The 23632-nt window shown below is 42.6% G+C and overlaps 1 protein-coding gene across 4 annotated transcripts in view; it reads left to right on the top strand.

Annotated features, from left to right (window-relative positions):
• TBC1D1 (TBC1 domain family member 1) overlaps positions 1 to 23632 on the top strand; it is a 193722-nt gene that overhangs the window by 8505 nt on the left and 161585 nt on the right. For 2 of the 4 annotated variants that reach the window (XM_038398839.2, XM_038398833.2), the window contains exon 2: positions 5266 to 5767. In XM_038398839.2, coding sequence (XP_038254767.1) covers positions 5266 to 5767 — 502 coding nt within the window. Of the gene's footprint in view, positions 1 to 5261; positions 5768 to 23632 lie in introns of all 4 variants that reach the window. The other 2 variants (XM_043513971.1, XM_043513970.1) reach the window with 1 other exon arrangement.

Here is a 23632-nt window from a genome sequence, read left to right as displayed (position 1 = left end):
GAGCATTTTGTTGGTTAGACAAATATAGAAGTGCTTTGTTAAGCTGAGGTCAACTTCTGTGACAGTGTGTTTATAAACGAAGAGATTTCTGGACTGTTCCCCTTGCTTTCTGTATATGAAATGAGCTGTACCTAGAAGATGTTTAATATCATTGAAATGAGGCCTACAAATATATATTTCATATTTCTTATAGTATTTACATCTGTTGGGGGCCTTCTTAAATACTTCATGCATCTAGATTGTTAGCACATTCAGAGTTCTGGCTCATGGATTGTCTTTGCAGACCTACACTGGAGGATTCTCTTGCTAAGCTCACCAGCCCTGGAATCATTAATAATAAAGCCATAAAAGGCCATTCATCCACAGTTGGATCCAAAAGTTCCAGAAGAGAAGGCTATAAAAAGGCCCAGCATCTGTATCCATCTTTAAATCTTGTTTTTTTTCCTCCCTGCAAAGTAGTTACAGAACCATGTTTTCCTTTTTGGTTATTTTTGTAAAGTGGTCCGTTTTTTTTAAAAATGTTTTTGAAAATGTTATGTTTTATATGCAATGTAACATTTCTAATAATATTATATTCCCACCCCCACCCCCAGCCCCTTGAAAAATGAATCTCATTTTTGCAATACCCACACAGCTGATATAAACTTTTCAAATTTTGAAAATTTTTGATGGGTAAAACAGACTAATTTTTCATGAAAATTTTTGCAAATTTTTTCTCCATTGTTTTGGCCAACTCTATAAATGAAGAAAGACAAACAAATGTACGGTAGCCATAATAAAGAAATAAGTATGTGATTTAGTATAACAGATTTGCTAAAATAAACTTACAATAAAGATGATTGTTTAACGTGTTGTTATAGCTGTCTCTTTAAAAAGAAAATTCATATTAAAGAGTTTTAAAAGAGCTGGTCAAGTTTCTATCTGGATCATTAACATTTCTTTTTAATAAGTCCTGGAATGCTGGGGAAGTTCCAGAAGACTGGAACTAAGCTAATGTTGTGTCAATATTTAAAAACGGGATAATCTGGGTAATTATAGGCCTGTCAGCCTGACATTAACCTTTGGCCAAAAAAAAAAGGAAATAGCTGATACAGGACTAGATAAGTCTTCACTGCAGAGGATGTGAAGGAGAGTCTCAAACCTGAGTCATTCTTTTTGGTTCAGAAATTTGCAGAACTGTCCTAAACTGAGGAGTCAGTAGAGGAGTTTTGGAACAAATTGATAACTTAAATAGTAATAAGTTACCATTTATGGATGGTATTCATCCAAGAGTTCTGAAAGAACTCAGATATGTGAAATTGCAGAAACACTAATGGTAATCAGTAATCAATTTTAATCAAAAATTACTGTGGTATGTAACCTATCGCTGAAATCAACCTCTGTACCAGATGACTGGAAGATCACTAATGAAAGGCTAATTTTTTAAAAAAAGGATCCAGAGACAATACTGGCAATTAGAGGCCAGTTCAAACTTAAGTTGAAACTATGGCAAAGGACAGAATTATTAGAAATGCAGATGAACGTGATGTGTTGGAGAAGAGTCAACATGGCTTTTGTAAAGGGAAATCATGCCTCACCAGCCTACTAGAATTCTTTGAGGGTATCAACAAGAATGTAGACAAGGGTAAATCCAGTCGATATAGCGTACATGGACTTTCAGAAAGCCTTTGACAAGGGCCCACACCAAAGGCTCTGAAGCAAAGTAAGCAGTCATGGGATAAGAGAGAAGGTCCTTTCATAGATCAGTAACTGACAAAAAGATAGGAAGCAAAGGATAGGAATAAGTGGTCATTTTTCACAATGGAGAGAGATAATTGACAGCATCCACTAAGGATCTGTACTGGGACCAGTGCTTTCAACATGTTCATAAATGATCTGGAAAATGGGGTAAATAGTGAGGTAGCAAATTTTGCAAATAATACTAAATTACTAAAAAAAAAAAAAAAAAAAAAAGAGTACTTGTGGCACCTTAGAGACTAACAAATTTATTTGAGCATAAGCTTTCGTGAGCTACAGCTCACTTCATCGGATGCATTCAGTGGAAAATACAGTGGGGAGATTTTATATACACGGAGAACATGAAACAATGGGTGTTACCATACACACTGTAACAAGAGTGATCAGGTAGGGTGAGCTATTACCAGCAGGAGAGAAAAAAACCCTTTTGTAGTGATAATCAAGGTGGGCCATTTCCAGCAGTTGACAAGAACGTGTGAGGAACAGTGGGTGGGGAGGGGGGAATAAACATGGGGAAATAGTTTTACTTTATGTAATGACACATTCACTCCCAGTCTTTATTCAAGCCTAATTTAACGGTGTCCAGTTCGCAAATTAATTCCAATTCAGCAGTCTCTCGTTGGAGTCTGTTTTTGAAGTTTTGTTGTTTTAATATTGTGACTTTTAGGTCTGTAATCGAGTGACCAGAAAGATTGAAGTGTTCTTCGGCTGGTTTTTGAATGTTATAATTCTTGATGTCTGATTTGTGTCCATTTATTCTTTTACGTAGAGACTGTCCAGTTTGGCCAGTGTACAGGGCAGAGGGGCGTTGCTGGCACATGATGGCGTATATCACATTGGTAGATGTGCAGGTGAACGAGCCTCTGATAGTGTGGCTGATGTGATTAGGCCCTATGATGGTGTCCCCTGAATAGATACATGGACACAGTTGGCAATGGGTTTTGTTGCAAGGATAGGTTCCTGGGTTAGTGTTTTTGGTGTGTGGTTGCTGGTGAGTATTTGCTTCAGGTTGGGGGGCTGTCTGTAAGCAAGGACTGGCCTGTCTCCCAAGATCTGTGAGAGTGATGGGTCATCCTTCAGGATAGGTTGTAGATCCTTGATGATGCGTTGGAGAGGTTTTAGTTGGGGACTGAAGGTGATGGCTAGTGGCATTCTTTATTTTCTTTGTTGGGCCTGTCCTGTAGTAGATAACTTCTGGGTACTCTTCTGGCTCTGTCAATCTGTTTCTTCACTTCAGCAGGTGGGTATTGTAGTTGTAAGAACGCTTGATAGAGATCTTGTAGGTGTTTGTCTCTATCTGAGGGGTTGGAGCAAATGCAATTGTATCGTAGAGCTTGGCCGTAGACAATTGATCGTGTCGGTTGGTCTGGATGAAAGCTGGAGGCATGTAGGTAAGTATAGCAGTCAATAGGTTTCCAGTATAGAATGGTGTTTATGTGACCATCGCTTACTAGCACCGTAGTGTCCAGGAAGTGGATCTCTTGTGTGGACTGGTCCAAGCTGAGGTTGATGGTGGGATGGAAATTGTTGAAATCATGTTGGAATTCCTCAAGGGCTTCTTTTTCATGGGTCCAAATGATGAAGCCGTCATCAATGTAGCGCAAGTAGGATAGGGGCATTAGGGGACGAGAGCTGAGGAAGCGTTGTTCTAAGTCAGCCATAAAAACGTTGACATACAAAAAGTGTGGGACTGTTTAGTTTAGAAAATAGATGACTAAGGGTGATATGACAGAGATCTATAAAATGAATGGTATGGAGAAAGTGAATAGGCAGGTGTTATTTACTGTATCATATAACACAAGACCCAGGGATCACCAATGAAATTCATAGGCAGTAAGTTTAAAATACACATAAAGTACTTCTTCACACAACACAATCCATTTGTGGAACTTGTTGCTGGGAGATGATGTGAAGGCCAAAAGTATAACTGTTCAAAAAAGAATTAGATAAGTTAATGGAGGATTGGCCCATCAATGGCTATTAGCCTGATAGTCAGGGACGCAACCTCATGCTCTGGGAGTTCCTAGCCTCTGACTTCCAGAAACTGGGAGTAGACGACAGGGGATGGACCACTCAAAAATTGCCTCTTTCTGTTCATTCCCTTTAAAGTGTCTGGCACTGGCCCTTGACGGAAGACAGGATACTGGGCTAGATGGACTGTTGGTGTGACCCAGTATGGCCGTTCTTATGTTCTCTAGATTAAATAATAATTAAAGGAGGATTGTATAAATAACATGGTTTTATCGAAAATAATTCTTGTCAAACTAACCTGTTATAATTTTTTGATGAGATCGTAAGCTTTATTGAAAAAGGTAATAGTGTTGTTGTTACATAGTTAGTTAGATTTCTGTGAAGTATTTGAGTTGATATCGCACAGCACTTGGATTTGGAAATTAGAAGGATGCATAATTATCACAACACACATTAAATGGGTTAAAAACTGGCTAGCTAATAAGTCTAAAAATGGTAGATTTCAGAGTAGCAGCCATGTTAGTCTGTATCCGCAAAAAGAACAGGAGTACTTGTGGCACCTTAGAGAATAACATATTTATTAGAGCATAAGCTTTCATGGGCTACAGCCCACTTCATCGGATGCATAGAATGGAACATATAGTAAGAAAACACACACACACACACAGAAGGTTGAAGTTGCCATACAAACTGTAAGACGCTAATTAATTAAGATGAGCTATTATCAGCAGGAGAAAAAAACTTTTGTAGTGATAATCAAGATGGCCCATTTAGACAATTGACAAGAAGGTGTGAGGATACTTAACTTAGGGAAATAAATTCAATATGTGTAATGACCCAGCCACTCCCAGTCTCTATTTAAACCCAAGTTAATGATATCTAGTTTGCATATTAATTCAAGCTCAGCAGTTTCTTGTTGGAGTCTGGTTTTGAAGCTTTTCTGTTGCAAAATTGCCATCCTTAAATCTTTTACTGAGTGGCCAGAGAGGTTGAAGTGTTCTCCTACCGGTTTTTGAATGTTATGATTCCTGATGTCAGATTTGTGTCCATTTATTCTTTTGTGTAGAGACTGTGCGGTTTGGCCAATGTATATGGCAGAGGGGCATTGCATGCACATGATGGCATATATCACATTGGTAGATGTGCAGGTGAACGAGCCCCTGATGGTGCAGGTAATGTGATTAGGTCCTATGATGGTGTCACTTGAATAAATATGTGGACAGAGTTGGCATCGGGCTTTGTTGCAAGGATAGATTCCTGGGTTTGTTATTTGTTGAAGCAAATACTCCCCAGCAACCACACAACATGTAGGGCTTGAACACTGGGTCCCAGCTTGACTCAGGCTCAAACCCTTGAGTACCATGGGGTCGAAGCCCTGGGTTAGCGTGATTTGTATGTAGATAGAAGGAGGATTAGGCTTGAACCTGAATTTGAACCCTGGGTTTACATTGCAGTGTAGAAATGGCCTATGAATATTTCCATTATTGGTGATTATTTTTAAATAGAAAATTCTCAATGACTGTTACTCTAACTGTATAAATATTTCTTTCCTTTCAGAATTCCACTACTGTGCAATGAAAGGAATCTTCATTCCTGGGAACTGAAACTGGTGGATTATTCCTGGCTCCTTGATGATTATAAAATGGAGCCCCTATCATTCAAAGTTAAAAAACTTCAAGCACCCACTGATATCTCAGTGGATTTTAGTCTCCAGCTTGTTGGTTCTCTGCCAGTGCATTCTCTAACCACCATGCCAGTGCTGCCTTGGATTGTGGCAGAGATTCGGCGGCTCAGTATGCCGTCTTCCATGGAAGAACCTAGCACCAGCCAAATCCGGCTTTATGTTTCACCAGCAAGCCTGCGATGTGAACTAGACACAGGAAAAAGCCAACAGTGGGATCCTTTGATTTGTTCCAGCCTGTTTGAGTATAAGCCACAACATGTCCACAAACTGATTCACAATAGCCACGATCCAAGCTACTTTGCTTGTCTGATAAAGGATGGAGCAGTAAATCAGCAAAGTATCTGTTATGTATTTAGAGCTGCTGATCAAACAAAAGTAAGTAAAAAAGCAATTCTCAGAGCTTGCTTCGCTCCATGAGATATTAGAAGCTGATTTATAGGGCATGATGTAAATGCACAAGAGAAGTTAATACTGTGTATTTCAAAATGAGGTAGCTTTTCTGATCTTTGAATCTTTTCATTACAGTCTGAGTTCTTTTAGAGTAGCAGCCGTGTTAGTCTGTATTCGCAAAAAGAAAAGGAGTACTTGTGGCACCTTAGAGACTAACAAATTTATTTGAGCATAAGCTTTCGTGAGCTACAGCTCACTTCATCGGATGCATTTGGTGGAAAAAACAGAGGGGAGATTGATATACACACACACAGAGAACATGAAACAATGGGTTTATCATACACACTGTAAGGAGAGTGATCACTTAAGATAAGCCATTACCAGCAGCAGGGGCGGGAAAGGAGGAAAACCTTTCATGGTGACAAGCAAAGTAGGCTATTTCCAGCAGTTAACAAGAATATCTGAGGAACAGTGGGGGGTGGGGTGGGGGGAGAAATAACATGGGGAAATAGTTTTACTTTGTGTAATGACTCATCCATTCCCAGTCTCTATTCAAGCCTAAGTTAATTGTATCCAGTTTGCAAATTAATTCCAATTCAGCAGTCTCTCGTTGGAGTCTGTTTTTGAAGCTTTTTTGCTGAAGGATAGCCACTCTTAGGTCTGTAATCGAGTGACCAGAGAGATTGAAGTGTTCTCCAACTGGTTTTTGAATGTTATAATTCTTGACGTCTGATTTGTGTCCATTCATTCTTTTACGTAGCGACTGTCCAGTTTGACCAATGTACATGGCAGAGGGGCATTGCTAGCACATGATGGCATATATCACATTGGTAGATGTGCAGGTGAACGAGCCTCTGATAGTGTGGCTGATGTGATTAGGCCCTATGATGGTGTCCCCGAATAGATATGTGGACAGAGTTGGCAACGGGCTTTGTTGCAAGGATAGGTTCCTGTGTTAGTGGTTCTGTTGTGTGGTGTGTGGTTGCTGGTGAGTATTTGCTTCAGATTGGGGGGCTGTCTGTAAGCAAGGACTGGCCTGTCTCCCAAGATCTGTGAGAGTGAGTTCTTGAAACTCTTTTTTCCAAGTAAGGCCTCAGTCTTGCAAAGACTTAACACATGGGCTGAACTTTACACTCTCTCAGTTTTACTGTGTGAAGTTAGGCACATGTAAATCTTTGCAGGATCAGGGCTTAGTTTACAGTAAGCTAGTGATACGGGCTGAAATCCTGGCCCCATTGAAGTCAGTGGGAGTTTTTCTATTGAAGTCAGCGGGGCTAGGATTTCACCCATAAACTGCCCTGGACCTTCTCTAATTCTACATTATATGAGTAGCTTGTGTTCCCTCTGAGAAGGCTGTAGTGCTAAAAATAGGCATCCAATTCTGCTCTCCTGATTCAAATGAGTAATCTGCTAAAGCCACATCCTCACATGAGTAAGGTGAGTAAAACTGGACATTAGATTTCTGCAGGGGACCAGTAATGTTTAGTGGGCAAAGCAGCGGCACCATTGAAGTATAAGTTGTAGTTATTAATATTGGAGGCGGAACTCACATTGGGCCAAATCCTTTATGCCTTACTCATGAGAGTAGCCCCACTGAAGCACCTCACAGGGACTGTTTGCATGTGTACAGCTTATCGGATTGATTTATTTACTTACAGCTACCTGCTCTGGAGCAAGTCAGCGTATAACACCAAACTCATGATGCCTGGACACAGCTTTAATTAAATTCCCCCAAGATAAAAAGGCAGCTAAGTAAACTAACAGCCAAATAGGACTTAAATCACAAGCACTTAAGTGAGAAAATACTGTCAAATTAAAAATGGGCCTCTCGATGAGATGAATTTCAGTACAGGATGGGGAGTAGATGTTTTAGGACAGGGGTCTCAAACTCAAATGACCATGAGGGCCACATGAGTACTAATACATTGGCTCAAGAGCTGAACCACTGACCACCCCACCCCGCACTGCCCTGGCCCCGCCCCCACTCCACCCTTCCGTGAAGCCCCGCGCCTGCCCAGCCTCTTCCCACCCCTTCTCTGCCCCCATTCCAACCCCTTCCTTGAAGTCCCCACCCCAACTCTGCCCCCTCCCTGCCCCCAGGAGGTGCAGGGTGCGGCAGGGGGCTCAGGGCAGGAGGTCGGGGTGCAGGGTGGAGCAGGAGGTCAGGGTGTGGCAGGCAGCTCAGGGCAGGGGGTTGGGGTGTAGGAGGGTGCAGGGTGCAGCACGTGGCTCAGAACAGGGGGTTGGGGTGTAGGAGGTGTGTGGGGTGCGGCAGGGGCTCAGGGCAGGGGGTTGGGGTGCAGGGTGGGGCAGGGGGTCAGGGTGTGGCAGGCAGTTCAGGGCAGGGGGTTGGGGTGCAGGGTGCCGCAGGGGGCTTAGGGCAGGGGGTCGGGGTGCAGGAGTGGTGTCGGCTGCAGCAAGGGGCCCAGGGCAGGGGGTTTGGCTGCAGGAGGGGTTTGGGGGGCGGGTCCGGCCTGGTGCGCACTGGGGGCAGGGCAGGCTCCCTGCCTGCCTGCCCTGCCCCACACCACTCCAGGAAGCAGCTGTGACCTGGGGCGGGGCCCAGGGGTCTGTGTGTTGCCCTGACTGCGCCTCCAGGTACTTTCCCTGAAGCTCCCATTGGCCGGGAATGGAGAACCGCGGCCAATGGGAGCTTCGGGTGAGGTACCTGGAGGAGCTTCCAGGGCAACACACAGATCCCTGTAGCTCCCCTCCCCCGGAGCGGCGTGGGGGTGGGGCAAGGAGGGAGCCTGCCCTGCCCCCCCAGTGCGCGCCAGGCCAGAGCCATTCTAGGTAAATGCTGGGGGGGCTGCCGGGAGCTGGAGGGCCGCAGAAAATAACCCCTGCAGGCTGTGTGTTTGAGACCCCTGTTTTAGGACTTGGCACAGAGTAAAAAGAAGCTGTTAAATATGTATGGGTTGCGGTTTTGTTAAGATCATGGTTAATAAGCAACTTTGATCACCTCCAGTACAATTTCTTCTGCAACAACAGAGTGAAAAGCAAAGTACTATTTCCACTTGCTTGATCAGACTCTGGAGCTATTTGAAATAAGAGAGAGGGGGAAATATAAAGATTTGGGTTTACAGTTTCAACTGTGTCCATAAATTTTGGATGCCAGTGTCTATGATCATTGTTGTTTTAATTTGGAATTGCCTTATCTCCGTTTGTTCTCCTTTACAGCATCCATTTATTCTGTCTGTGATGCATGCATGTAACTCCCATTAACATTATTGAAAGTTGTGTATGCTTATCAAGCTGAGAGAGAGATCTATGTATTGAGACAGCAGGGTACCCAGATTGGGAGCACAGCATTGTCTAGGATCATTATTGTTTTAATTTGGAATTGCCTCATCTCGATTTTGTTTTCTTATAGAAGAAACAAATATTAGAAGTCTAACTTCTGTGGACTGAGTGACTCAGCAGTCTCTTGCTCCAGTCCATTAGATATTTTGTCCCAGAGGACTCCTTTCAGTGCCTGCAACATTTGCTCTGAGGAATCAAACAGCAGTTTTCCAGATTTAGATTGTGTTGGCACGGTCAGCTTCCTTTCTGTTGCTCCTAGGATGGACAAAAAATGTTCTGCATATTTTTTTCTATTTGTGCTTGTTATTCAGAAAGACAGACAACAGTCCAAATTAGCTTGGTGACAGAGCTGAGGTATTTAAAACCTTGTTGTATACGAACCCCCCACAGAGCAGGTCTTGAATTCACATTGGATTTAATATACTTATTTACCAGTCCAGTCTTACTGAATAAAAGTTTAGAAGTTATGATCTCACCTTTGTGAAAAACTAAGGCAGACTTTGGCTACGTTGGACAAATTAAATCTCTCTATTGGGTCAAATATAACTTCTTAATACAGTGGTTGCAGCTACCGTAAATTTCATTACTTATTCTTAGTGTTACTTTTCATTACCCACACCCCTCAGACTCTCTCCAAAATGTTGTAATAATTAGATAGAGACATCTGATCTATTTTGATTAAAGTGTTATAAGATACAAGGTCCACAACCACTTTCATCTCTGTGGATGAATCTGGAAAAAACTATGGTTGATGTAGATGGAATTCACATTAAGACAGGGCTCCTGCCCAAATTAGATTGAAAAACCAGTCTTGAATTACAACAAAAATATACGGTTATGAGTTCACAAGTGCGATCAAATAGGGTTGCCAGCTGTCTGGATTTTACCCAGACGGTCCAGTTTTTGGCTTCTGAGTCCAGGTGTTACTTAGGGTTGCCAGGTGCCTGGTTTTCGACTGGAAAGTCCAGTTGAAAAGGGGACCTGGCAATGCTAAATGACATTTGAACCAAAAATCTGGTTACCGCAGGTTGGGGGAGATGCTGGGTCATTTGAAAAAGATAAATATAGTGCCCATCTTTAAAAAAGGAACGAAGGAGAACCCAGGGAACTACAGACTGGTCAGCCTCACCTCAGTCCCTGGAATGTCATGGAGCAGGTCCTCAAGGAAACCATTTTGAAGCACTTGGAGGAGAGGAAGGTGATCAGGAACAGTCAACATGGATTCACCAAGTGCAAGTCATGCCTGACCAACCTGATTGCCTTCTATGATGAGATAACTGGCTCTGTGGATAGGGGAAAGCAGTGGACATGATATAAGTTGACTTTAGCAAAGCTTTTGATACGGTCTCCCACAGTATTCTTGCCAGCAAGTTTAAAAAAGTATGGATTGGATGAATGGACTATAAGGTGGATAGAAAGCTGAGATTGTCAGGCTCAACCAGTAGTGATCAATGGCTCGATGTCTAGTTGGCAGCCAGTATCAAGTGGAGTGCCCCAGGGATCGGTCCAGGGGCTGGTTTTGTTCAACCTCTTTATTAATGATCTGGATGATGGGATAGATTGCACCCTCAGCAAGTTTGCGTATGACACTAAGCTGGGAGAAGAGGTAGATATGCTGGGGGATAGGGATAGAATTCAGAGTGACCTAGACAAACTGGAGGATTGGGCCAAAAGAAATCTGAGGTTCAACAAGGACAAGTGCAGAGTCCTCACTTAGCACAGAAGAATCTTATGCATCGCTAAAGGCTGGGAACTGACTGGCTGGCTAAGCAGCAGTTCTGCAGAAAAGGACCTAGGTATTACAGTGGATGAAAAGCTGGATATGAGTCAGCAGTGTGCACTTGTTGCCAAGAAGGCCAACGGCATATTGGGCTGCATTAGTAGGAGCAAATGGAGGGAAGTGATTATTTCCCTCTGTTCGGCACTGGTGAGGCCACAGCTGGAGGATTGGGTCCAGTTTTGGGCTCCCCACTACAGAAAGGATGTGGACAAATTGGAGAGAGTCCAGCAGAGGGCAATGAAAATTATCAGGGGGATTGGGCACATGACTTACGAGGAGAGGCTGAAGGAACTGGGCTTGTTTAGTCTGCAGAAGAGAAGAGTGAGGGGGGATTTGATAGTGGCATTCAACTACCTGAAGGGGAGTTCCAAAGAGGGTGGAGCTCGGATGTTCTCAGTGGTGGCAGATGACAGAACAAGGAACAATGGTCTCAAGTTGCAATTGGGGAGGTCTAGGTTGGATATCAGGAAAAACTATTTCACTAAGAGGGTGGTGAAGCACTGGAATGGGTTACCTACGGAGGTAGTGGAATCTCCATCCTTAGAGGTTTTTAAGGCCCAGCTTTACAAAGCCCAGGCTGGGATGATTTAGCTGGTGTTGGTCCTGCTTTGAGCAGGGGTTGGACTAGATGACCTCCTGAGGTCTCTTCCAACCCTAATCTTCTATGATTCTGTTAATCTGTGCCAGCCCTTGCTCAGCCAGGGCCACCTCCTACCTACAGGCAGACTCCTTGAGATGATCTAGCGAGTGACGATGTGGGGAGAGGACTGAGCAATGGGGGCAGGGCCTGGAGGGAAGGGATGGGGCTTTGGGTGAAGAGGTGGGGTGGAGGGGCCTGGGGAAGAGGCGGACTAGGGGCGGGGCCTTGGGGGTCCAGTTGCCAGCAATTAGAAAGGTGGCAATCCTACTACCAAACCATTCCTGAAACCACGTCACTCTCTTCTTTATGTAGGATAATTTAAAAAATTGAATGTAAGGCTGTTGCTGGGCAGTAAATTAAGTATTTTTTTTAAAAAAATCACGTAAATGAACAAATACATGTCGACTATATATACCTCACTACCTCTTGCTTTATCCATAATTAATTGGCCAGTTGCTTGTGGACATCAGGGAAGAAGCAAGTCCAAAGGTGGAATTTGAAGGCAGAGAGGGCAGTGGCCTTACAGATAAATTCAGGGAGCATGTCCCACATATTGGGGCAGCCTGGACAGAAGAAGGCAGGAAGATGGCTGTGGGAGAAGCAAATAAGAAAGACTAGTATAATTGACAGGGTGTGTGTGGGGGACAATGTGGTAAGAGACAGGAGCAGAATTGTGAAGGGCCTTGAAAGTGGTGATAGAAAGCTTGAACTTAATGCATGGAAATGAGACAGCCAGCGGAGGGTGTTGAAGGGAGAGGGTAACATAGTCATAACAACAGAGAGTGAGAAAGTATCTCCGCAACAGTGTTCTGAATGGACCAGATTTTATTAGCTGAACACTTTTTTTTTTTTTATATGCATACTGAACCAGAATGTAGGCTTGATCACTTGTGAAAGAATGTTGTTCCTATTCTGGGGTAAAATATTTTGGTAATGGGATGCAGAGCCTTTTGCTTTTGGAGCATTGACTCAAATCCAGACCAATGGGCAAGGGTGCCTTTGTATTTTGCCTGGATTTAAACCAGAGATTTAGAGGGTAAAAGGCTCTGTATCCTACTCTCCCAAGTAATGAACTCTACATAATTCCAAATAATGCCATGATTCTGTGTTAAGATTTTGTAGCCACACTTTCCTTCTTCAGAAATGTCCTACCCAAGATGGAAGCAATGACCCATTGTGGAGTTCCATCACTCCCTAGGCACTTAAAGAATCACTTCTGTTGCAGCACCATGACGGTAGGGCTTAGCTGCTCTGGATGAAGTATGGGGTAAATGGAGGAGAGTATCAGGGAGTAGCTACTGTATGTGGCAAACTCCCTTGGGGACCTGACTCAGAATCATGCAAATGTCTGCACGCACAGTCTTTCTGCCCTGCGCCGTATTATGTTCTGTTTGCATTTAATCATGCCTTAAGAGGGTCTTTTTGCACAGATATGGGCAGCAGAGCCAAGAGCATCTTTACGGAGGGACAGGGTCAAAGGGCCTAGAACTCCCCATTCCATGCAAATCGCTGAACTCTGTAGGATTTGGAGGCTGCACCACGTAATTCGTCTATCACTCTGAGAGGACCATTAGCTGAAAATTCTACAGGGAGGCACTATTGTAGTTTCCTAAACTCTTTGTCCTCAGACGGCAAGTTAACCATGGGAGAGTACAATGTGACTCCCAAGCTGCTAGACTAAAAGTCACCTCTGGTTGATGACGTACATATCGGTCTGATTTCTAATGGGCAGGGTTCTACAACACACAGTTCATCATCACATGTTGTAACCTTGATGGCAGTCTCAGCAGAGTGATTGGGTACTGAGTGGGCTTTGTAATTCCTGGAGATATTCCCTCTAGGACACAATGTAGATTTGTATGTTGGTACAGTGCCCAGATTCCCTCGTTTTGATGGATCATTCGTTTTGGTCCCAAGGTGGCTTATGTTCCACGCAAATGTGATACTTCCTCACCTTTATTGCTGAAAATTATTTACATCAGAAATGCAGAATTTCTATCCCCCCCCCCCTTTTTTTTTAATATGGTTCCCTCCCTTCCCCAGTTGGGATTTTATGGATGGAGAGGTATGGTGGACTGAAGTGAAGGTGGGGAAACCTGTACTGCTGTTCTCCATGGGTAAATGGAGTACTTTAGTGGTTGCTGTTTCTAGTCTGTCACCATTTTTGAACATTTAAATCCACTTTGGATATAACTGAATGAGAGACAGATGATGACATGCTAATAGAGCATTGTTACAGGATATTGGTCTCCTATTGCTACGTAACTGGCAAGATTTTCATAGAAAATAAATGTAGTGGTAAAGCTTCTCATTTATTTTCAGTTTAGGAGACATTGATTTTGTACCCCGTTACAATGATTTTTCTTTGGTGTATCAAAATCATTCATTTTATCTGATGGATGTTATGTGTAGCAAATGGAAATATAGTCACTTTACTGTCATTGATCTAATGATGTATTAAGGATGGCTTAGATGTAGGATAAATTGGGCACAATTATACTTTTACTTAAACAAATTTTAGACTTCTGTAAAGCCATTAAGTTCTATGATGATATTCTTGATTTACATAAGTGTGAGAGAAGCATCAGGCACAATCTGTGCAATACAATACATCAGAGACCAACTTATCCAGAAATGTGTTCTTCAGAGCAGAGTTGTGTTTATTTTAAGTGATCAGTGAACGATATAGTCAGCAAAAAGAAAAGGAGGACTTGTGGGACCTTAGAGACTAACAAATTTATTTGAGCATAAGCTTTTGTGAGCTACAGCTCACTTCGTTGGATGCATTCAGTGGATGCAAGTCCTCCTTTTCTTTTTGCGGATAGTCAGGCATCCAACAATCTGATTGGCAGTCAGAAATTCCACTTGGCAATGCAGTGACGAAAAATCCTTCTCACCACTCTCTGGGGTTAGTGAAACAGAATGTTTGAAGGTTCATTTCTGATAAGAACTGAAGTTTGGCTGTTCATTCAAACTCTCCAAATTTTTTCAGTCTGAAAATCTAGGCTGGACATCTTATGAGAAAAGCATTTCTGTGAGATTTCCAGTGGTTCCTGCAGAACCAGGAAAAGCAGAAGTATGCACAAATGAAAGATGCACAAAAGTTCAGCTTTGGGAAAAGGTTAATTTCAGTTCTTATTTTTCTCCCTAATCAGTTTGCCATTCTTAGAAGGAGCACAAGTTAAGGAAACCCACAAACCATAACAAACTATAATTCTAACACCATAGGCAATAGAAAGGCATGCTTGTGTTTATCAGGGCTGTTAATCCTTTAATGAAAAACATTGGATAGAATCATTCACTTTTATTGTGGAGAGAAATGTTACAACTGATTCAAGCAGGATTCTGATGGGCATCTTTGAATAAGGCAGAGATGTGCACCCTCAGTCTTCATTCTGCAGAGACTGAAAGTGTGCCTGCGAGGTGGTGTCCCAGTTGTTCCTCTGATGTATCTGTCTGGGATAATGTTAGTTTTCTAGCTACTCTACAGGAGCAGCTCTCAACCAGGGATCTGAAGCCTGCCGGGGGGCCGCAAGCAGGTTTCAGGAGGTTTACCAAGCAGGGCTGGCATTAGACTCAGTGGGGCCCAGGGCAGAAAGCTGAAGCCCCACCACCTGGGGCTGAAGCCAAAGCCTGAGCAATTTAGTGTTGCAGGGTTGCCCTGCTTGCTGGTCCTGGCTTTTATGTGCAGAAAAACAGTTGTTGTGGCACAGGTGGGCCGTGGATATTTTATTGGGGGGGAGCGGCTCAGAAAGAAAAAGACTGAGAATTCCTGCTCTACAGCAAGAAGATTTGACTCGTAATGGGTGCAGTTCAGTCTTTGAGAGGACCCCCACACAATGCCTTCCACACAGCAGAATCCCTGCAGTACTTCTATGTGGGGGAGCCACGGTCAGAGCAACTGTACAGGCTGACCTTTGACTGCCTGAGGGTCTGGTTGGTATGCTCCATGTTGGTTGCAGATATGTTGGAGTGGAAGGGAGAACTGAAGGTGGGTCAGGGAAGAAAAAATATCTTGAATGTTTATGAATCTGTGTCCTAACAGACAAAGCATAAGATGGTGTATTAGTTGGTGTCTGCTATAGACCTACCAATCAGAAGGATGACCGCCTTCTTATGCACCTATCTATAATGTATAGGGAAGAAGCACCATGATCATGGATGACTGCAATTGGAGTGACACAAGCTGGAGGTTTCATGCTACGAGTCTTAAAACATCCTTGGAAGTTCTAAATATTATAGATGACCATTTCTTAACTCCAAAAGTGTTGTAGCCAACGAGGGGGAATTCTATATTAGCCCTGGTCTACACTGGTTGGGGAGTGGAGTGTGTTGGCCTAAGATATGCAACTTCAGCTACGCGAATAGCTCTCGCGAGCTGGAGTTCCGGAGTCGACAGGAGCATGTTCGGGGATCGATTTATCGCGTCTAGACGAAACGAGTCTGATTCACCACTCTGTTACACCTGCTTTACACAAGTATAACTCTGGGACCTTCACAGGGTCTTAGAGCTTGGGCTCCAGCCCAAATCTGAACATTTACACTGCAATTTTACAGCCCCACAGCTTGAGCCCTGCGAGCCTGAGTCATCTGACATAAGCCAACCACAGGTGTTTAATTACTGTGTAGACATACTCTAAGGGGCCACTGAATCCATGCTTGTGAAAAGCCAGTGGATGGTAACTCCAGCATAGGGCCTGATTCTACTCATACTGAAGTTAATGGCAAAATTCCTGTTGGTTCACTTCTGCTGGATCTGCCCCATGGTGGATACAGATGGGGAGCAACTAAATTTATTGTGTGTATTTTAAAAATGGAACACTTATTTCTGAGAGACATGGTAGGTGAGGTAATATCTTTTATTGGACCAGGTTCTATTGGTGGAAGGGACAAGCTTTCAAGTAACACAGAGCTCTTCCTCGGGTGAGCTGACCTCGAAAGCTTGTCTCTGCCACCAACAGAACTTGTTCTGATAAAAGATATTACCTCAGCTACCCTGTCTGTCTAAGATCCCAGGACCAACATGGCTATGACAACATTGCAAACACTTATTCCTGTTATTTTAGTCATCTTTGGTGCACAGAAATTTTATCCTTTTTGGCAGGTTTATTGACTTTTTAATCTTAAAGATTGCCTAAGCGGTTACTCTGGCAAATGGCTTTGTAGGAACCCTGTGTTCTAAATGTGCTATGGTACGTGACATTCACACTACACACGTAATGTTGCATCAAATTAAGTACAGCACACTGTGTTGTGAGTTGTAGGTGATCTGATTTGAGTGGGATTATAGGCTGACATACGCTGGTTTCGGGTAATCAACACTTAGCTCTCTGCCAGGCTGCACAGAGAGTCTGGGTGAGAGTTGGTGAGAGCTACATTATTTAGCTATAAAAAGGATAGCAAAGACCCAATAACTTTAAAGTATTTGTTGTAGGTTTAGCCTCATGATTGAAGATTATTATGCAATTTAATTTTGACGTTAGACACCAAGTCAGCAGTATCCCTAAGCATCTCTCTGTTAAAAGAACTTAAGCAAGGTATTTGTTGGAATAATTTTTAAAGCAATTTGTTTTATATACTATTGTTTCTGATAACCCTACGGGGATTTAACCTTTGAGTCTGACTGCACTCTTGGTTACATCAGTGTAAAACCAGCAAAACTCTGTTGGCTTCAGTAGAGTTACTCCATATTCACTTCAGAGTAACCCACAGCTGAATCTGGCCCTATTCCTTTTCTTGCTAAATCATGAGCACATACTGGTTTATTCTTGCAGGATTGCTCATAAATTGCAAGATGTTGATACTGATTTTTGGGTGGGAGGGGCAAAATTCTGAGGCATTTGTTTAAAAAAAAACACAGAAAAGAAAGAAAAACAAACTAAGAACAATGTGGACTTGTAGGTCAATTTTTTAGGCCTACAATTCTTAATGAGTGACCCTGGGTTTTAGAGCATAGACTCCAAACATGGCGCTATGTAATGTGACTGCCAGGGTTCAGTTATCAGTTGCCACAGAATAAACAGGATCCATGCTGGGCCAGCTTTTCCTGAGGCTACTCTGTGCTTGGGAGCTGTTCAAAGGAAAGAGTGGGGGATTCATGCATGAGTCCCCGCTTTTTCTCAGGGAATTCTCTGCACCTTATGACCCTTTCTCTGACATTACTCAGCTTCCATAACCTTTGTAGGGCTCTTGCAGAAGGAGAATAGATTAGAATAGGTTGTTGGGGTTCCTGGGTGAAATCCTGGCAAAGTCTGAAAGTGTGCATGAGAGGTGGTGCGTTTCATGACCCCCTTATGACAACAAAAGTTACTTCACGACCCCCAGAGGGGGAACAGAAGCCTGAGCCCTCCCGAGCCCCACTGCCCTGGATGAAGGGAGGGCCAAAGCCTGAGCCTCACCACTTTGGGTAGGGGGGCCAAAGCAGAAGCTCAAGGGCTTCAGCCCCAAACAGGGGGCCTGCAACCTGAGCCCTGCCACTTGGCTTTGGCTTCTGCCCTGGGCAGTGGGGCTTGGGCTTCAGCCCCAGGGCCCAGCAAGTCTAAGCCAGCCCTGGCGACCCCATTCAAGGGGGGTCGCAACCCATTTTGGGGTTCTGACCCGCAGTTTGAGAACTTCTGCTAGTTTTCTAGCTATTCTATGGCAAGAGGATTTGATGGTGCAGTTCATATGTTGAGAGGACCCCTACACGGTGCCCTGCACATAGCAGTATCCCTGGAGTACTTCTATCTGAGGGGAGATACAGGCAGAGCAGCTGTGCAGGTAGTCAGTGGGAGTTTTGCATGGGCTTCAATGGGGCCAGGATTTAATCGCCTATGATTTTGGGGATGGGGGAAGAAATTGTGTTGTGTAACCTTCCGTCAACAACCCCTGATTGCTACATGGCGGAAATCTTCAGCCCAATTCTGTCTTCATTCCCTGGCTTAGCGCCAAGGAGAATGTGTTAAGCTATGTGGCTCATTCAGCATTCGTAGTTGTCAGCTGCAGAGAAACCTGCTCCCACTAGGACACTGGGGAAGCCCTGCTCCTCCTGAAGTCCTCCGTCCCAGCTCTCTGGCAGATGTATGGTATATGAGGAGGTCATTGTGTTGGGTGGCTATTTAGGCGTTATGCGACTGAGAGAGAAGGGTCAACAACATTCAGAATCAGTGGGTGGCCTGGTGGTGACATGGAGAAATTCTGGGCCTAAGATTTTGACCCTTAAAAATAAGCACTATTCAGATATCTGAAATATCACAGTGTGTTTCCATATTGCTACAATGACCCTCATCTCAGAGCCAAGTTGCCTACATTCATCATAACTTTGGTGTTCTCTTACTCTTATTGTTGAGAATTGAGAAATATAAATGAGAAATGCAGAATAGTGGAACTGAGGTTACAAAAAGTGCTTACAGACTTGCTGCTGATTTAACCACTGACATTTTCCATTGCTGAGTATCAGAGTTTTGATGCTGCTGGCTTATCAAGACCTATACATGTCCTGAGACAGGTTAAACAGGCCTATGATTAATATAGTATCTGAACATCTCACAGTCTATAGTGTAGCTATCCTCATAAATGCTGCTGTTAGAGAGGGAAGAACTGTTCTCCATTTTACAGATGAGGAACTGACGTACAGAGAAATTAGTGGTTTCAGAGTAGCAGCCGTGTTAGTCTGTATTCGCAAAAAGAAAAGGAGTACTTGTGGCACCTTAGAGACTAACAAATTTATTAGAGCATAAGCTTTCGTGAGCTACAGCTCACTTCATCGGATGCATTTGGTGGAAAAAAAAAAAAAAAAAAAGGTTTTTTTTTTCCACCAAATGCATCCGATGAAGTGAGCTGTAGCTCACGAAAGCTTATGCTCTAATAAATTTGTTAGTCTCTAAGGTGCCACAAGTACTCCTTTTTCTTTTTAGAGAAATTAGTGCTTTGCCTAAGGCTATTCAGGAAGCATCTGTCAGAACAGGGGATCGAATTTAGATCTTCCAGATCCAAGGGTAGTGCCTTAACTACTTGAACGTTATTCCTCTCTAGAAGGCAATATTTATCTACCACAACACCAGCCACATTCCCAACAGTTTGTATTTGGTTTCTTTCTCTCACAATGTCAGAAGTTGTCTGAGGGCTCAAGAGCTCCTTCAGACAAGTTTTTCCTCTCTTGGGTGTTGCAAATCTCTATGTGCTTTTGCTTTTTTCATTCCCCTGACCTTTGGGCATGGAAACCTCGGCATCTTGTTCCAAAACTTTCTCTGAGACTTCCCACATACGGGTTGTTACAAGTTCAATATACTTGTGCAGTGGTATTTAGAGCATACTGACTCTAAAACCACCATTGGCTTGTTTCAGGAACTTTGTTGCATAAGAAGTTATTTATAAATTTTTAATGCTGAAAATGATAATTGCGCCACTGTGCAATGAAATGCAGTTTCCCAATCATATATGGTACTGGGGCAGGGGAGGATGGGTGAAGGAAAAATATGAGCACACATTCCACAGCCTTTTTTCCATTGCACTATTATGCACGGCTGTGTTCTAAGATTCCATATGCTTGAAGTTCAATAAGCATCAGTATGTGATTACAAAAAAAAGAAAAGAAGGGGTCTTGTGTTTCTCTGTTTCTATAAATAGGTGATTGATAGGCATTTTACACAACAGAGTCTGTTGAGTTGATAACAGTCTGACCCAGTGTGAGACAGTTTCCAAGTGGTTAAAACCATATAACCAGCTCTGTGCCCCCCATTCACTAGCTCCAGCATTGTGGGGTAGGGGACTGGATACAGAGAGTAAGTCCATAGTGCCTCTGTGGGCCAGTGATCCCCAGTTGGCAGAATGGTGCCTGTGGAGAGCTGGGTGTAATTTAAAGCAGTTCTGTGGTATAAATCCACTTTTGCCTCTCCTGGATCTTGTGCGGAGCACAGCTTGACCAGGCCTGAGAACTGGGCTATAAGTGTCTCCAAGACAGGCTTTCACGCTAAGGCAAACTTGAGGAGAAAAAAAGAGAGTATAGAGTAATTTAATTTGGGACAGATTTTTCCTGCCACCTGTATATAGAGAGGATATGAAAACGGGGGTGGAGGGAGAGAATGCTGTTCTAGGGATGCTCCATCGGGGCTGTGCTCCACAGCTGGGAGCAATTCCTGTCTCCCAAAGGGGTTTGAGAAATAAATTAACAATGACAGGGACAGTATTAACTTGTACTGCAAAAAATACCCTCAGATGGAATAGCACAGGAGGTCCTGCAAAAGTAAATGGCACAGAACCGCATAGATAATGGGAGAGTCACAGGCTTTGGAGTCAGAACCTCCTGCTCTTTGGGTGGGAGGCAAACCTTGGAGACCTGGCAAATAAATACCAAGGAAACCGTGATGTCCACGTAATGGAGTTTCCTTAACTTTGCCTGGGGAGAATCTGACCCCTAGTCATTTTTCACTCTTGTCTCTACTTCTTTTGGAGATTTGAGGATCTAAATAAATCTCTTACTCAAGTTTCATAATCTGTTTGTAAAAGATCACAATCAGTTCGTACTATGCCTTAGAGATGGTGGTGGACCCACATCTAGAGAACTGAATATGTTGCAATAGAATGGGGTGTGGCAATCTCTTCTTTACTTTTGTGGTTTTAACCTTATTCCCAAACTTTTTGGTGCTTATTTAAATGCACTATTCTGTTTTTCCTTATTGCATTGTCTCACCTGCACAGGTGTCAGCCATGTTCTTGCTTTACTGATAATATTCTGATCAAAAGAAGTTATCCCTTTGCGACCTATTTTTAAAACTTTAGTCTCTTAGAAGAAAGTTTTGGTGGAGCTGTAGTTTAAGGGTAACTTAATTCGGAAATAAATTTGAAAATTTGGCAGTCCCTTTAAAGACCAAGTTCCTTCTGTTAATACTAACATTGCATTTAGTCATAAAGTAGACTGTAAGGTCCTCAGGTGAGAGACTGTATTTGTTCATCACCTAGCACAACAGGGCCCCAACCAAGAGTGAGCCTTCTGGGCACTACAGCAATACAAATAACAAAATAGCTGAACAAGGAAATATAAAATTAACATTACAAAGAATGCTGATTTATTCTTTTCAACATCAGATATGGCTTACGTGTACACAGGCAATTTGAGCTGAATGTATGAGACTGCAAAGGGCCAGGTTTGATGAGAAAGGAAGTTTCTTGCATTTCCTGAAGTTTACCTTTGATGTGGTTTATTAAAGCTAATTGAAGACTGAAAGACATTTAGAAGAACAAATGTGTATTTGGAATACAATTATGCATTAAGAAGTCAGAAAATCTGAATTCATCAGCATGTGTTTTGTAATTAAAGTGATCTTAAGAAATCAAAGCATGTAAGGTCCAGATTTTTATTATTTTTTTAAACATACACCTGATCAGTTTTAGAGCCTTCAGATGCTGTACTGTGACATTTTGAGAGAAGAGAAGAAACTGGCCTGATAAAGAGCATAAAATATTCAGTCTTGACTCGTACTGTTCAATGTCAGCTTTTATACATAACAAAACACTATGAAAAATGTGATTTTAGCTAACAGAAAATAGTGTTTAAAAGCAGACATCATAATATTTTTAAAAATAGTTTAAAAGACCAATGTTGGCCAAACACAATAACAAACCACGTGCCCTATCCTATGGGAAGATCTGTGTAGGCAATCCCTTGTTTCTACACAGATTCAAGGGTCTTCTGGCTTGGATCAGATTGCAGGAGTGGGGCCTGGAACAATTATTTTTTCTAGCGTCCGATACGACCCAATACAAATAAAATACTTTTCATTTTCTCTTTGATGCTTTACAAGTTTATCTGGAACTTTGTCATTTTAACTATCTCTGACACAGTTTGATATATGGAGTTAATGTTCATAACTGTGGGATCACAAGACAGTATGAAGCTATTACAGGCATTTTTATTTGTTTTAAAAATGGATTAGTAGGAAAAGCTCTAAGCATGTATTTAAAAAAAAAATAAAAAGAAAAAAATCCTAATAATTTCAAACTGAATGGACTACCTTCCTGAAATTGCTCCAAATCCTCTCTACAATCAGCCCCACTCAAGCAAAAGCCTGAGTGAACAGCCAGACCTTAATCTGTACCCTCAAGGTCAGCAGATTTGGGTTCAACACAAAACCAAAGCTGAAGAGAAATTTTATAAGTGCAGAAATCATTTATTGTGAAAATACTTCAGCAGCACGACTTCTCCTGTTCTACGTCAAAGTGAAAAAGAGTAATAAACCACATCATAAGAATCAATACTTTCCTTTGCCTGGTGAAGGTCTGAGAGTTCTGTGTTGCTGTTTCTTTGCACTCCATTAATTTCACTCTGCAGATGGGTCTTCAGGAAATATTTTCCAAGAGAATTACTTCTGTGGGCTATATTTGTCCAGCCACAGGCCAGCAACTGGATCTGCACAGGTGGAGCTCCAGAGTCCAGCCACGTGGATCTGATATTGGGACCATAATGCCTATTTGGACTTTACTGTCCTGGAGCTCGTCATGTCCCTTTGTCCCACCCATGACCTTCATGCCCACTGGAGGACCCTCACCCCTGCCATACAGTGTATTAAGCTAATCCCTCTATATAGCTGGTTCAATTGGCTATCAGTTTCTAGGGATGTTATGCTATCATTTTTCAAGAGCACTAACTTCACACACAGATAATAAGCAAAACATTATTAAATATTGCAGTTACTCTTAGTAATGCTATCTTGTTTAATCTGTTGAGTTGTGCTGTAAAGCCTGTTATCCAGTACTGTGTGATCATGTAATGAAAGACCTTCCTCTATTGTGCTTTCACAAGGAGGCAGAGTTAAAGGTAAAGTTCATAATTCAGTCAGTCCTGGATTTCTCTGTTGAATGTCCCACTCTTTGTACGGATTGAGCACAAAAATAAGTGTTAAAGTTGGAGGTTAGTATTAGTGGAGCATTCAACACGTGAACCTGGGATTAATTAAATGGTGGTGTTTCTTTGCAGTTTACCTTTTAGGCTACTCTGTAAACCTTAACCCTAAGATTTTGCTTCTGCAAATACTTAACACACATACTTAATGTTATGTGTGTGTGAATAGTTCCATTAAAGTAGACAGAACTACTTGCATGTATAAATGTCTACAGGACTGGAGGTCTCAAAACTCAAACTTAACATTGC

This window comes from Dermochelys coriacea, chromosome 4 (assembly GCF_009764565.3).
Source record: "Dermochelys coriacea isolate rDerCor1 chromosome 4, rDerCor1.pri.v4, whole genome shotgun sequence".
NCBI lineage: Eukaryota > Metazoa > Chordata > Testudines > Dermochelyidae > Dermochelys > Dermochelys coriacea.
Note: the sequence above shows the minus strand (reverse complement) of the source record. Positions and strands in the feature narration are given on the sequence as shown.